General features: G+C 42.5%; 1 protein-coding gene across 6 annotated transcripts in view; it reads right to left on the bottom strand.

Annotated features, from left to right (window-relative positions):
• SAMD8 (sterile alpha motif domain containing 8) overlaps positions 1-16,844 on the bottom strand; it is a 130,610-nt gene that overhangs the window by 29,939 nt on the left and 83,827 nt on the right. For all 6 annotated transcript variants that reach the window (XM_030203227.1, XM_030203223.1, XM_030203224.1 and 3 more), the window contains one exon: positions 576-1,168. In XM_030203227.1, the coding sequence (XP_030059087.1) occupies positions 576-1,153 (578 nt within the window). In that variant the 5' untranslated portion in view covers positions 1,154-1,168. The remainder of the gene's footprint in view (positions 1-575; positions 1,169-16,844) is intronic.

Raw genomic sequence — 16,844 nt, 5'->3', positions numbered from 1 at the left:
ACACGCGTCCGCTACACGCGCCAGAAAATATATTTTCTGATGCGCGGTGAAAATTGGGAAGTAACTCCGACGTGATGCGCGTAGGCGATTACCACATGGTAAACACAAGAGACCTTACCGCTAAGTCAATGGCTGGCAGTAAGGCCTCAGACCCAAAATGGACGCGCGCTAATTTTTATTTTGCCGCACGTCCATTTTTGGCAACAATTTGAAAAAGGCCCTTTTTACAGATGCCCTGAAAAATGGATCTGCGTGCGTGCATAACACGTGCCTACACTACCGCAGCCCATTTTTCAGGGCACCTTAGTAAAAGGACCCCACAGTATGTTTTATTCAATATCAAAATGTTACAGTTTTAGAGCGCACTCCAGAAAAACAAGAATCTGCTATAGTTTTACTTAATAATGAGAACTGCTTAATTAATCACATATTCAGCTTAGTGGACAGGCTACCTAATGATGTAGATGGAGAGCACTAGAAATGAAACATAAGAATCTTAAATAATGATTTTAAACATTAAAGGTTTTTTTTTAATAAATAATAATTTTAAGAAGGAAGAAAAAATGTATGCCTACCTGTCAAGAAATATGTCTGGAAGTGGAGGATATGTATGCATATCAGGCACACGCTCGTGAACTATAACCATAACAAATGATGTAAATCCAAACACTAGGAACACATAGATGCAACTTAATACTGTCTTCCAGTATTCTGGATCCAGTCTTCTAGTAAGGTATTTGTTCTTTCCATTTAGGTACTGATATTGATCAGTAGGCAAGTCCATACCAAGGCTATCATAATCTCGTGACAGTTCACCATTGCAAAGTCTATCAGCTCCTAGAGAGGAACCAGCGCTAGGCAATATTGCACCAATGGGTCCATCACTGTTGAAGCCTAGGTCCTCTAAAACGTCAACATGCTGTTTCTGCAATTTGCGAATGGAAAGCATTAATCTTTTGATATCCCCCAAGACTTTAATTTCCAAGGGAGGGGAACGTAAATCATATTCTGTCAGAGTCAGCAGTGTAATACCATCTAGCCTGTGTCTGTTACATAATACATCCACATAATCGCAAAAGCCTTCCTCCTTCAGCCATTTCGCCACATGCTTAGTAGTCCAGCGGCGAATGCAGAGTTGGTTGTTAGTCGCCATGGCCTTGCACACGTCCTGCCAGAACAAAAAAGAGGTACAAAATAATGTACTGAAATCCAACTCCATAGGATTATTTCTTAAAGATCTATAAAAACACTTGGTGGATCTAACAGTGTGGTATTTATTTGCTAGTATGAAAATGACTTAAATAATCAAGTGTGCATGTCTAAGCAACAGTTAGGATAAGAGGATATTTAAGTTATCTGTTCAGCAAAGCTTGAGACTTGCAATAAACACTGTAGCTTACAGTGTTACTCATATCTCATTAGAATGGGCACGATCTGCTCCTTTCCTCATCCACTTTGAGTGCTACAATATAAGCTTCTTGTTTTCAGTTTTCATTGTATTTTTCTCAGTAATTTAATCAATGTTTCTTAAAATAAAACAAACAAAAAGAAAATAGTGCAAAAATACAAATTATTCTTCTAAGTAAATGTCAAAGTTTAATTTAATGAAAAGCAGCCGGAGAAGTAAATAAAAATAAAGAAAAAAAATCAAATAATTGTCTCAATTCTTTGATAAAAAGAATTTACTCTGGTTTGTTGTAAAACTGGAAAAACTCATAACTTTGTATCCCAACTATGAGTTTAAGAAAACACACACTCTCTAATCCCACAACGACTTTTTGTGACCACTCTGTCTTTCTTCTTGGGCTCTTATCTCCTCTCAATGCCACCACTTTCACCCAAAGCTGAACCCAAGCCCTTCCTGTCTCTCCTTATCTCACTAATGGAAGATGAAAGACTGAACAGCACTTCACAATCTTACCAGCTCCTCCTGTGGTCACTGCAGTCCACAAACCATGAGAATAATGCAAGGCATACAGTGCACGCTAAAGCTCTTCTCCTAGAAAAGCAGCTCCTTGTGACTCTGGACAAGTCACTTAACCCTCCATTGCCCCAGGTACAAAATAAGTACCTGGGGCAACGGAGAGCAATATATAAACTACTTTGACTGCGGCAGCCCGGCGGTACTTCCTGTTTAGAAAGCAGTAAGCCTGCGTTGGGCTGGGGCCCTAAGCATTTGCAAACTTTAGAAGCTGTAATTATGGATATTTCATTGGAATGTTGGTGATCTTTGATGTTGGTTCTCTGTATACCAGCATTCCACAGGATGAAACAGAGTTTTAGACGTAAGACCCTGTGCATCCAGAATACCTACTGAATTTCTCATGGGGTGAACTAGTATGGCCCTACAATATGCAAGTCTCTGGGATAGCTATTAGAAAAATAGCTGCCCCATCCCTGGCAAATTTATATATGGTCTCATTCAAAATATACTGGATTTATCACCTTCATTGCCCTGATTAACACACAGTTTAGGTATATCAATGATGTATTTATGTTATGGAAGGGTATTGAGGAAGAGCTTCATCAAATCCACAAATAGCTCAATTCCTAAACCCACACAATTTATCATGTTTTACAATCAAGAATTCATGCAAGGGTATGTGATGAATCTATTGCCAAAAATTATATTATTCAAGTTTCCATCTCATTGCTCTTAAGAATAATCTCTCCTTTCCTCAGTTTTGAAGTATCATCACATTTGTCCAGATATTTCTAAATTAAACTTGCAATCAAAGCAGCTATATAAGCGGTTCAGACAACAGGGTTATCCATCAAGGATGGAAAGATAAGAACAGCTTTATATATCACCCTATTTGATAACCAGTCGTATCAGATAACTAGGATTTTGAGAAAACAATGGGATCTATTTAAGTTACTTCTGTGTTCTAAACAGAAGAATTTGAAGATTTGACTGGAGAACAGGCAGAAATTTGAAGAAGATTTTGATGGGGATTCTAAGAACTCTTCATCCCTTTGTGGTAGTAGCCAATTCAGACAGCAAACGTAGATAGGGTAAACTGTTTGTAGATCATTTTATCATAGGTGTGTTCAGTTTGTCAATTGTGACCTCCTGTTAGGAATTAAGGAGATCTTTTACTAAGCCATGGTAGTGTTTTTAGCTTACAGTAGAAATCAGCTGGCACTAAACGCCGAGATGCCCATAGGAATATAATGGGCATCTCGGCGTTTACCGCCAACTGATTTCTATCACGAGCTAAAACTGCTACCATGGCTTAGTAACCGCCCCCCCCCCCAACCCTGTCCAGTCCTATGCTACAAGTGGTGTAGATTTATAAATTATTATTACACTACCGTTGTTGCATACTGTATCGTCTGTCCACATGGCAAAGCATGAGGAGTTTGAGATAGAATGACAGAATGATTATACCTACACAGATTGGCTGTTGCAGCCTTGACGAACTTTGGATTGGATAAAAAAACACGGAAAGCAATAAGATTGGTTAGTGAGTCTGTACACAGGGCTCCGTTCTTTTACACTTCGGTTGGCCTTTGTTAAATTGCACGCAGAGTGTGAAATTACAGGAGAACCTTGAGCGCCTGGAAGACCAAGCATCCAAATGGCAGATAAAATTTAATGTAGACAAAAGCAAAGTGATTCACATTGGGAAGAACACCACAAATTTTAGCTACATGAGGTTGGATTTCACATTGGGAAGAACACCACAAATTTTAGCTACACAAGGTTGGATTTCACATTAGGAGTCTACCACCCAACAAAAGGATCTAGGTGTCATCGTGGATAATATGTTGGCATCTTCTGTTCAATGTGTGGTGGTGGTCAAAAAAAGCAAATGTTAGAAATTATTAGGAAAGGAAGACAGAATAAAACAGAGTATCATAATGCCTCTATCTCTCCATGGTGAGATCGCACCTCAAGTAAGGTGCACAGTTCTGGTCACCACATCTCAAAGATAATGTAGTGGAATTAGAAAAAGTACAGAGAACGGTGACCAAAATGATGAATGAGATTAACTCCTCTCATATGAAGAAAGGCTAAAGGGGTTAGGGCTCCTCAGCTTGGAGAAGAGACAGCTAAGGGGAGATGATATATAAAATCCTACTTGGAGTGGAATAGATAAATGTGAATCATTTGTTTACTCTTTCAAGTACAAAGACTTGGGTACATGCCATGAAGTTACATAGTAATATTGTTTTTTCAAACACATATCGGAAACAATAATTTATTTCACTCAATACACAGTTAAACTCTGGAACTTATTGCCGGAGGACATGGTAAAAGTAGTTATGTAGTTGTGTTTAAAAGACGACACAAATTCCTGGAGGTAAAAAGAAAGACACTGCTTACTCCTGGGATAAGCAGCATAAATCTTGCAACTTTCTTGGGACTCTGACAGGTACTTGTGACCTGGATTGACCTCTGAAACAAAATACTGGGCTAGATGGACCTTTGGTCTGACCCAGTATGGCAACTCATGTTCTTATGCCCTCGTCTCCACTAGAAAGAGGTACAAAGTACACATACGTAAGCCCTGATGATCAATTTCCTTGTGCTGTCCCAAACAGTGCTGTAAAATTAGTACTGGAACAGCGTGGGGAAATAACGCCACTACGATCGAAGCTAATAGCATGCAAATTTATATGAACTATTAGCTTCAATCATGGGGGGTACTTCTATAGGAGGATTGTGCAAGGCACAAACCTCCTGCAGAAGTTGCTTGACAGATCTAGGCGGTCCAAAAAAAAAAAAAAAAAGACCAGACCTGTCATACCAATGCATGGGGCTGGAAGTCCGGTGGATCTCCAGACCCCTCAACCCCCCGAACAGAGAGGGCTAGAGGGCTGGTGGATCTTCAGCTCTCCTCCCCGGTGGTCTAGCACAGTCCAACCCCCCCAGTACCTTGAAGACGGTTAAGGGAGTAGTGAAGCCCCATCCAGCGTTTCCCAGGATGCATTAGGAAGAGGGCTGCCATTTTGGAGGTGGCACTGGAAGGAGGAAGAAGTGCTCTTCACGCCTCCATCTTCAAGGTACAAGGGGAGGTTCGGGGGGGCTAGACAACCAGGAGGGCTGGAGAGCTGAGGGGCTGGAGGTCTGCTGGACCTCCGGCCCTCTGTTTGGGGTAGAGATGGGGGGCTTCTGTTTGGGGGAGGGATGGTTGGGAAGGGAGGGGGGCCTGCAAGCATGCAGATGCATGCTGGAGAGGGCTCCCCATTCCTCCCCAATGCTCTGCAAACCCGTAGGTTTGCCACGGCAGCAGCACCCTTGTTTGGTACGCTGCATATTGAGGAGGAATAGATAATGCCCTACTTGTGGTCAGAGCTGGCGAGCTCGTTGTTTCATGCACTCACTGGTTCTGACCATGGGGCGGGAGCAAAATGGGTGCTACTATGGCGCTAATAGCCTCTAGAACCTGCTTTTGCTTCTGATCATCAGAGCATTAGTGCATATACTTTGCAGCTACTAATTTTCACACAAAAAATTACAATGTAGTGGGGAGGGGGGCCTAGAAGTGTTGATATATATATAGCCAAAAAATTGTATCCCACAGTCTCTGGGAATAATCAATCAAATTCAACTACTAGAACCAAGACAATCAGCTGTGACATAGGCTTTAATTGCACAATCCACTTATCTTCTGAACTACAATGTAAGAAATGTTAAGTAGTAGTAGTAATTACAATGTAAGCTCTATTCAATAATATTTTAATGGTTTTTTTTAAAGAGTGCCCTCAAATATCCACTTTTTCAGGCAGTACTTGTTTGTGCCAAGTGGCATAGCACTTCTTTCATCGGGCTACTCTTGAAATATTTTTTATATATATAGAGTGCTATCGCCCATGTCGTGAATACTAATAGTGCATAAAATAAATCAATCAAAAACGTGAACTTATGGTGATATCGTTAAAAAGCTTCACTCCGCAAAACAAAACTCTGTAAGCCACATTGAGCCTGCAAATAGGTGGGAAAATGTGGGATACAAATGCAATAAATAAATAACTTCACCCTTCACAGGTCTCTACATTGGGTTCTAATAGTTGATATATATATAGCACCTTATCTAATAGATCATTACTAGCACTATGCAGATCACCAGACCCTCTATAAATGAGGTTAATAAATCCCATTAAATAAAATAAATCATTTGTAGCCAGTTAGACCCCTAGCTACAAATTATTCCTGCCCCCACTCTTTTTATCTTTGCTTTCAAAGTGTAGCCAGTTGGAATCAACCCAGTTATTCCCATAGCCTGTGGTATTTGTATCTCTGATCTTCACTTTTCTGCAACCACAGATCCTCTATGCTTCTCCCATACTTTGTTGAAGTCTATCACTGTTTTAGCATACACTTCACTAGACTGGAGCAGTTGCTCAGTGTTTAGACCGGTGGGCTGAAAACCAGCAGCATAAGGGTCTATTAGCCTGCTTCTCCCACTGATGTTCCTTGTGACCTGGGCCTAGTTTCTTCACCCTGCATTGTTTCAGCACATTGGCCTCTGTATTTGTATGCATCTTGAAGAATTCTACACATTTTAGGGACTTTGTGTTATTAGTTACAAGATACATGTCCTGGCTCATTCTACACCCCTTACGCAAATATCAGAAACATAAGTTCTTGGCCAAGGAAACCTAAGTAAAATAATACATTTAAAAAATCTCCTTCACAGAGGAGCAGTACAGCAAGTTTTTAATAAACAAACATGAGCACAGTGACAGCAGACTCTTGGAGGATGACTGGCCCTATGACAGAAATCCTCATCCTCCTCCTCCCTTCCCTCCACCCATTACAGGATGTCCATATTTCTGGAGGGCTAATGGTCTACTCACAATTTCCCCAGTTCCATGATAGAACCAAAATTGAAAGAATAAATGTACCTGCTAATCCCTGCTCCTTTTTATTTGCAAAACTAAGGGTATGTCCTGGACCCAAGATTACCCTGAAAACAGGCGAATCTGGTAGAGTGCAAAAATGATCCACATTTATTCCTGACCCAGTAACACTATGTTGCAGTGATGCTGGAGGGGGGGGGGGGGTAAGGGTTCAATTCTTTTTCAATTTTAGTCTAGGTGTGGGCTGGGGGGTGAGTTTGCATGAAAGTTCAGAAAACTGGGGTGGAAGACTTAGGGGACTATCTCATTGAGGCTTAAGGAGTTTTTTTTTGCAAACAGGTTTCTGAAATGTTTTTATGCACCCATTTTTCCCAAATTTGCCTAAAAAGCTGCTTTGCATGCTTCTGCATTGCAGCTTCTCAAACTGGAAATGTTAATAAATATAGCAAATTATGCACAAAATTTACAAAAGCATTCCTTGCAGTAGTAAAAGTCATTTTGCAAAAAGTGTGCTGAGTGTGTGTACGTGAGGGTGGGGGGGGGAGGGGGGGGGAGAGGTACACTGGCGCAAAATTCTGCTCTTTCTTACCAAGCATGCTTTTGTAAAATTACTTTGTGCTTACAATCTACAATGCTGACGTGTTAAGCTCTCTTAGGCAGACAGCTACCCATCATAGCTGAATGTAATTTACCTTAAACTCTGATTTAGAAAAGGTGAGTAAATCAAAAATCCAAGTCTACCAACATTTCCATATCAAAAGTTACCTTTTATTTTCTACGGTTTTTCATGGTTCTTATTTTCAGCTCCTTTCCTACATTTCAATTGACAAATCTCAGATCTGTTTAGATGCTTGGATTGTGTCAGCTTGCAGATCTGTCTCTGGCACTGGATATATTTGTTGTTACTGATATACTTGTGAAACTTAAAGTATAAATGCCTTGGTTTTGCATTTGATATTGGTAAGTGCTTATGGAGCTGTATATAGTTAATTTTGTGTCCTGAAAGGTAAGTTAAACAATGCTTTTTTTTTTCCATAGTGTTCCAATTTTTTTCACAAAAGTTCTGCTTTTCATTTTAAGGGAAAACTCCCCTCCCATCACTTCAAAATTTCCATAATCCTGGATTTCATAAACCATGGCAACTGCATATAGTAATGCGTCTTGTTTCTTGTGGTTAGCTTTGAAGGGAGTTGTTCAGAGCTGTTAAGTTGAAGTCCTAGTCAGAAGCAATTTTGGGTGGAGTCAGTAAAAACATACAGACTCTAACTCCAGCTTCAAAATAAAAACTTACAAAAGTGAAGTGCATATTTTTACTTGAAAGCATTTTTTTCATTCAGGTTCTTTGTTCAAACTTCAAATAACTATATTTTGTGATCGATTAGTCCTAGATTTGTACATAAAGAACTATCTTATATTTCTGTAATTAATAAAATTTCTCTTAGATTTACTATACATAGTAGGAGTCAGAATCAGGGTCAGACAGTAGAAAAATAGAGGAGTCTGAGTTGATGGTTTGGTGTACCAACTCCACAGCCCTGCTCATAGTATACAGAACCATTCACTTGTCGGATAAGTGGAAAAGGTCAGATAATACAGAAAACATGATAACCCAACACTGCATAAACAAAGGCAGGGACCCGGGTCACAATGGTGCAGTTTTGCAGTAAAAGCAGGGTCCGAATTTTCTCAGTTGCAAAACTTCCCTCTATGCTATGCTGGAAAACAGAAAGAGAAGCCTTGTGCTGCTTAACAAGGATGCAGTGATCTCACCAGGGGGTCTGTCCTATATGCCAGATGGTCGGATTAGCGAAGGGCAGATAATTGAGACTGTACTGTATTCAGTTTGTGTCTGTGGGAAAAATCCTACATCTAGCCCATTGTTAGAACTTATAGCACTATTTGTAGTGGGGAAATTTGAAGCACCCTAGTATTTCTCAGTTCTGAAGACTTCCTTTCTCAGCACATATGCTATGATCTGCTTATAAGACTTCAGCCTTTTCTGTTTCAGTTAATTGGCATAAGCAGTTAAGTGTACCAGATGCGCTCTAATTGACATTCATACATTATGCTGCCTCCAGCACTCTGAAGGTTGAGCGGTATAGTAAATTCAAACTTACAGACCCGAGCGGTTTACAAAACTAAGAATACATAAATAGGCATAAAGGAACTGCGATATAGATAGGAAAGGAATAAATCATATACACGTAAGAAGGAGGCACAAGCTATAGAGCAGCAAGTAGGAAGGTTCACAGAAGGCAAAAGGGAAAAGGAGAGGGGGGAATGGGAAGGGAGGGTAGAGGAAGAAAAGCCATGAATCTGAATTCGATTCCTCCTATAGTGAATCAAGGAACATTAAAGACTTGATTAAGAGTCAGGTTTTTATAGCAGTATTGACATTTTTGAAGGACGATTCGGCACAAATGGTTAGTGGAAGAGAGTTCCAATAAAAAGGAGAGGCAAAGAAAAAGACATGATGTCTAGGAAATTCTAACTGGGCAGCTTTTGGACTTGGGAGAACAAGGCGATGATCATTAATCGACCGCAGAAGACGAGCCGGGGAATATGGAATGGTCAGTGATGCTAGGTAATCTGGAAGACTTAATCTGTGGGTTTTGAATGCCAAATGTGAGTAACTTGAAGATGATCTGTTTCTCAGTAGGGAGCCAATGAATCTTCTGGAATAAGGGAGATACATGGTTGAACTTATGTGCATGAGTGTTTTGTATAGACTTAAGTCTTTTTAGGTTTGTGTGCGAGCATCTGAGGTAGATTATGTTGCAATAGTCAAGTCTGGTTACTAACAGTGAAAGGACAAGGGAGTGAAAAGTCTCTTAATCAAAGTACTGCCAGACTGACCTCAATTGTCGAAGGACCAGAAAACTGGTTTTGGCTAAGTGGGAGATTAGCTGAGTGAAAGTAAGATGAGAGTCAAGTATGACTCCCAGATACCGGAAAAGTGTTAACTGGCTGAATGGAGGTACTGCAGAGAGTTAGAAGGATGGAGAGAACAGATACCCCCCCACCCCCATGTGAACCAGCATGCAACAGTTTTCTGTGCATTAAGTACAAGTTGGTTTGCAGAGAGCCAGGAAGAAATAGCATCAAGACAGTGGTGAAGTGGGATGATATCGGGGTTGAAAGGGCTAGTATGGAAAAGTAACAGGATGTCATCAGCATAGAAGTGAAAAGAAACATCTGTGGATTGGAAGAATGTGGCAAGTGGCCTTTAGAATATATTAAAGAGAAGGGGAGAAAGGACTGAGCCTTGTGGAATGCCAGAGGATTTGTTGGTGATGACTCGATAGGAGCGGTGGGAAAGAAAAGAAGTGAACAATGAGTGCACTGACTCAGAGATGCCTAGAGACCCAAGATGGGACAACAAAAGAAGATTTACCAACTCAAAGGCTGCAGATAGGTCTAGTGAAACAGCAAGCACAACATTGTGTTTGTTCAGGTGGAAATAGATTTCATTTAACACCACTGTTAATATAGTCTCTGTACTAAAGTGGGCCCTAAAACTGGACTGATGAGGGTGGAGGACAAGGGATTTTTCAATGAAAGATGACAGCTGAGTGAAGACTCTCTTCTCCAATATTTTGGAGAGGAAACAGAGGTTAGAGACCGGATGATAATGAGCATGGGACTGTGGATCTAAAGAGGGCTTCTTCAAATGGGGCACACTAAGCATATTTCTACCAAGTGGGGACTTAGCAAGAGAAGAGACTCTAATTTATTACTAGAAATAGCTTAGGTAGTAATTGGAGCTCTAAGATCTGAAAGCAGGAGGATAGTATCAGGTCCAGTGCACAGAATGTTGTTCTCATCCCTGACAGTACTTTAGACAAAGATACAAGGGTCTGGGTTGGAAGTCTCTGAGTCTAGACCTAAATTTTAGAAGATCTGTAGCTGTTCAGGTTTTTAGCCACTTGCGTTCAGTCTGATGAAGCTGTTTTAGTAGGCGAAGACAGCTATGGAACCATGGTCTTTTGCTGGAGGAAAAGAGAGGTTTAAGAGGTTTCAAAGGGGCAATTTGGTCCATCGCTAAGGATAGTGCAGAGTGGAAACAGCTAACCTGATCTTCCAGCTTTAAAGAATTGAAATTGGGTGGGAAGAAAAAGTGGGAAGGATTAATAGTGAGAGGGTCAATCTGAGCTAGGTGTCAGGAATAGATTGGGGGAAGATTCAAAAGACAGCGTGGGAAGTAAAGCAGCATATTAATGTGAATTATGGCATGATCAGACCAAGGGATTGAAGCACAGGAGAGGGTAGAGGGAGAGAGAGGAACCACATGGAGGGGCATAATCGAATGGGGCGCCCAAGTTTTCTTGAGGGCGTCCTCGCAGGATGGCCCCGTAAAGGGGCGAGGCAACCCGTATTATCGAAACAAGATGGGTGTCCATCTTACATTTCGATAATACGGTCAGGGACGTCCAAATCATGAAATTTAGGTCGACCTTAGAGATGGTCATCCTTAGGTTGTTTTTCAGATGGTCGTCCCCGGTTTTCGGCGATAATGGAAAATGAGGACGCCCATCTCAAAAGCGACCAAATCCAGGCCATTTGGTCGTGGGAGAAGCCAGCATTCGTAGTGCACTGGTCCCCCTCACATGCCAGGACACCAACCGGGCACCCTAGGGGGCACTGCAGTGGACTTCAGAAAAAGGTCCCAGGTGCATAGCTCCCTTACCTTGGGTGCTGAGCCCCCCAAAACCCACTCCCCACAACTGTACACCACTACCATAGCCCTTAGGGATGAAGGGGGGCACCTTCATATGGGTACAGTGGGTTTTTGGTGGGTTTTGGAGGGCTCACATTTAACCCCACAAGTGTAACAGGTGGGGGGGGGGATGGGCCTCGGTCCACCTGCCTGAAGTACACTGCACCCACTAAAACTGCTCCAGGTACCTGCAAACTGCTGCGATGAACCTGAGTATGGCATTTGAGGCTGGCATAGAAGCTGGCAAAAAAGTATTTTTTAACTTTTTTTAATGGTGGGAGGGGGTTAGTGACCACTGGGGGAGTAAGGGGAGGACATCCCCGATTCCCTCCAGTGGTCATCTGGTCAGTTCGGGCACCTTTTTGATGCTTGGTCGTGAAACAAAATGGACCAAGTAAAGTCGCCCAAGTGTTCGTCAGGGACGCCCTTCTTTTTTTTCCATTATCGGCCAAGGACGCCCATCTCCTAAACACGCCCCAGTCCCGCCTTCGCTACACTGCCGACATGCCCCGTGAACTTTTGTCATCCCCGCAATGGAAAGCAGTTGAGGGCGCCCATAATCGGCTTTCGATTATGCTGATTTGGGCGACCTTGCGAGAAGGATGCCCATCTCCCGATTTGTGTCGGAAGATGGGCGCCCTTCTCTTTCGAAAATTCACCTGATTGTGATATAACTAAATCTAGGGTGTGACCACCACTGTGAATAGAAATGGTCAACCACGGATGAAAGTCCAGATCAGACTGAGTTGATAGAAAAGACCTTGAACGAGGGTGAAATGGATTGTCCACGTAAATATTAAAATCGCCCAGGATAAAGATATGAGGGTAACATGTGGAGGCATAAAGTATCCCATTGAGCTTGGAATAGAGAAGGGGGCAGAAAAAAAGAAGGCGAACAAAGGGGGTTGGAGTAGAAATTCAAACTGCAAGAACCTCAGGATAGAGAGACGGGAGAGAATGTTCAACAACCTGAAAATCTGTGTTGAAGAAGATATAGACTGCCACCATTCTTGGAGGATCTAGCCAACACAATAACGTCATAACCAGCAGGTAGGCAGTCATAAAGATTCTTTTCCTCACCTGGTCTAATCCAAGTTTCTGTGAGACAAAGAATCTTAATGTCTGAAGAAGAAAGGTCATGCACTAGGCCCGACTGTAGTTCCCAAAGACCTGCAATTTAGAAGCCTGAAGGACATTTGTTTTTGAACAAGATGGGGATCTAGTTGAAGAAGGATCATGGAAAGCAAGCGCACCTGAGAAGCTGCAGATGGAATCAAAAGCCAAGGGCAGCAGTTTCCAACAATTACAGTAATAGGTAGCTCTTGGAGTGAGTTGCGCGATCCATCCAGAGTAAACCAGCAGCATGGAACTGCAAGAAGCGACAACAGAAATAGTAGAAATACTTTTACCAAATGAGCTGACATTATTTGTGATCAGCTGGTTATATTTAGCCAGAATTAGATGGAGGAAGAAGTGATGGAGATATATCTGGACCCGGCAAGTCCCAGAGAGTAGGAAGATATAGCAAAACAAAAGCAGATCTACCAGTAGTACAGGCTTATGTAGGGAATCGCCAGTCACTTGATCAGGAGCGGGAGGTGTACTAGCCTGCGCGTTTGGTCATGCTATTCTCTAAACATCTTACAAAATATTACAGGAATTAGAGAAAAAAAGTCTTTTATTCTTACTCACCCACCAGCACAGCATCAGATATCAGTTGCAAGTTGTAACAAACTTACAAAATCTAACATCAGAACCTCTGGTAATTATAAGTAATCAGACTAATTATCTAAAGAAGATAAAAAGGAGGAAGGAAAGTTTATTCCTCATACAAAGGTCACAGAACAGAGAGAAAGAAGAGAAAGAAAGGAAGAAAGAAAGAAAGAATGAATGAAAGATTCTTAGCTATAGAGAATTAGTTTTTACGAAGGAGGGCGAGCACCCCCTTCGGGCAAAAATAGGCCATGGGACAGATCTGAAACTCTCTTTCCAAGCATGGCTAGTTTTTCATAGTTTCTTTGTCTGCAGTATGGTTTTATAGGCTGTGGTGAGCATCCACCTCTCCTCTACCCTGGACCAATCATAGGTGCTGCATATATGCTGGAAACTTGTAATTAGGTCTTTCATATGTGCTGGAGGCTTGTAATTGGTGTCCTTGCCATACCTCTTCTCAGTAAATTACATTTGTAACAAGTTATACCAGGTAGCTGAGTTGCCCTAGCAAATGAGGTCCCATCAGAGTTTGTGACCAGCCAGAAATTCCTTCATGAGGCTGACAGTAAAGAAAGATGGGGGATGGGAAATAGTGCAGCATACCTGAAGTAGAACATTATAGCTAAAACTTATAGACAGGGGGGGGGGTCAGAGAACTCAGCTCTGATGCCCAGATGATCAAAAACACCGCGCTGTTCCAAATAGTGCTCTAAAAATAGTGCTGGAATGGCGAAGGGCTTTACCGCCCATGGCACTTGTTTTGACAGATCTGGGCTGTCAAAAGCCCAGACCTGTCAAACACAGGAGCTAGAGGTCCATGGGACCCACCAGACTCCAAACAGCGTGGCCCTGTGCCCCCACCGAACTCCCACCCCCAGCCAGTGACATGGGGGCTGGAGGTCTGGTGGACCTCCAGTCCCCCCTCCCCCTCGACACGTTTTGGGGGGCTGGAGACTGGAAGGAAATCAAAAGAAGCTGGACGAGAAAAGAAAGGAGGTCAAGAATCTAGGAGGAAGGGCAGGGAGAATGCTAGAAAATAGTTAAAGCAAGTAAAGAAGGAGAAAAGACATTGAAAGAGATAGAGGTAGTGTCTTAAAGGTAAGGATGAAAAAGTACCTAGGGAAAAACAGGAAAACTGCCTGGACAAGCACAAAGGGGGAGAGCAAGAAAAAGCAAACTGAAAACAAATGAAAAGATGTAAATGTTATGCAGGCTGGGAAGTGCACACTTTCATTGTGACACAATGATATGTTTCCCTCTTCATCCATTTATAGACTCAAGGAAGTCTTCCAAGTTTGAAGCTTCCATTAGGCAAATTAGGTGGTTGCCTAGATTGCTGAAACTATGGGACGTGGCAAAAATGGCAGGAGGCAGAGATTTTAAATTCATTTGCTACTAGCTCACACCCTCCTGGAAGCCCCTACCCTAATGCTTACCCTAGTGGCTTGACCCTCACAGCCGACAGGAAAAAGGGCATTTTCTAGTACATTTTCCTTTGTGATGTGGGATCAGTCTTGCAATATGAGCCATGAGATGCCATAAACCTACAGCTCAGACTGTTGAGCTTGGCTCCATACTCAAAGGAAACTGTTATTTCTGTTGGCTGTTTTTACTGGCTTCCAGTGGAATACGTACTATGTATGAGATTCTGTTGTTGGTATTCAAGACATTACATACGGGTTCCCCTACTTTTTTACTTTCTCATTTGACACCTTATCTCCTTCTAGGATCTTACGCTCTCAATAACACCTTCGGTCCAGGAGGTGCCTTCAGAAACATTCCGGAAATTGATGTTCCCTGTTGCGGGGCCCTCTCTGTAGAATGCTCTTCTGCTATCATTACTCACAGAAGACACAATCCTTAAGTTTAAGGCTATGCTAAAAACGTACCTGTTTCGCTTGGCTTTTAGTTTAATTTGACTTTGATGACTTTCGCTCCTGGGGTCTGTGGAACACAATAGCCCTCCTTTTCTCCTTCATTTCTCATCTTACCCTTTTACTCTCTTGTTAACTTTCGTGGAATGGAGTTCATTTCTTTCTATTGAACATTTTTGAATGTAACCCGCTTTGATGGTTCAGCCTTAAGCAGAAATCAAATAAAAGCAACCTTGAACTTTGGATATAGGGGCCAAATTGCCAAAGGAAGCAATGGGATAGGGCCTTTGAAAGGGTAGAAACTGGAGGAAAGACATTTAAAACACCGCCTGCCCCTAGAGTCTTGGAGAAATTAAGGAGCCCTTTTCCCTGTCTATTTGTTAGTAGGTAGGTTGTAATGGCAATGGTGGGGAGTACAAGATTGAAGATTTTCTGAGCTGTCTAGTTTTCTTCAATTTCTTTTTTTCAAAATAGCCTACTTCTAACCTCAGGGAAAAAAAAAAAAGCACTAAATCCTAAATAACCCCCTTGTAGGGGCTAAACTACATATTCACCAAACCCAAAAGGGAATTAGTAAATGAGAGGAATAATTTATTATATAGCACTCTGGAAAAAAATCTTAGAAATAATCTCTCACTCTAACAATCTGAATTCTCAGTCCAAAAATATTATTAAGCACACAAATACTTTACTTCATACCGAGAGTAAGACATATTTGGATCAGATGTCATTATAAAAAGGTAAGCTGTTTATTATGCCACAGGCAGCAAAATAGACAATGAATCATGCTAACCCAGAATGATGGCAAAGGGTCTAAGTGATAGTCAAGAGAGCGCACACTTTCCTAATCCTAAAATAAGGATTCTTAACAAGCCCCAGGCACTTATAAGCACTAAGGAGATAGCAGTTCTGACCTGATAGATGGTATTACTCACAAACACCAGATCAGGAGACAACACAGGCACTTGGTGATGACAGATCTGAAACACTGTTACATTATGGATTAGGAACTCAGGAACAGGCAGCAGGTGGACTCCCCAGCCGGGAAGTCTCAGGCAGCGATGCCATAGATTAACGAGCCATCATCAGGTGGCAGGGCTCGGAGCCAGCTGAGGGCTGTTACAGAGGTTGAGAAGATAACAGCCCACGTGCCAGCTAAGCTAATAACACATTCAAGGAAGGGATCTTTATACCTTTCTTAGTGACAATTGGTCTAGAGCTTCACGACCTAAAGTTCCAGTAGTGACCTCCATGCTGATAACAATATAACAACAATATGTTGTTATTGTCCAGTTGTTTTGCCTTTCTCAGACTTGATGGATCCTTATGTACCTTGAGGCCTTTGAACAGTACCAAGCCTCTGCATTAAGTCTGACAAAGCAGTGCTGTAGCGAGGGCGGCTGACACCCGGGACGGGTCGCTGCTGTGCACCCCCCCCCCCCCCGGGTGCAGCACGGTGCCCCCCCTCGGCGCGCACCCTCCCCCCCGAAGCGCATTCTTACTTCAATTAGGAAGCGAGGGGCAGGCGAGAGGGCCGATCCGCCCCTGAGTGCACGTCGCTGGGAGCTGCGTCGGCTCCGCTGGTTCCTTGCTCTCTCTCTGCCCCAGAACAGGAAGTAACCTGTTCCGGGGCAGAGGGAGCAGGGAACCAGCGGAGCCGACACCCCCCCAGCGGCGTGCACTCGGGGCGGACCGCCCCACTGCCCCCCTTCCTACGCCACTGTGACAAA

This window comes from Microcaecilia unicolor, chromosome 5 (genome assembly GCF_901765095.1).
Source record: "Microcaecilia unicolor chromosome 5, aMicUni1.1, whole genome shotgun sequence".
Taxonomy (NCBI): Eukaryota; Metazoa; Chordata; class Amphibia; order Gymnophiona; family Siphonopidae; genus Microcaecilia; species Microcaecilia unicolor.
Note: the sequence above shows the minus strand (reverse complement) of the source record. Positions and strands in the feature narration are given on the sequence as shown.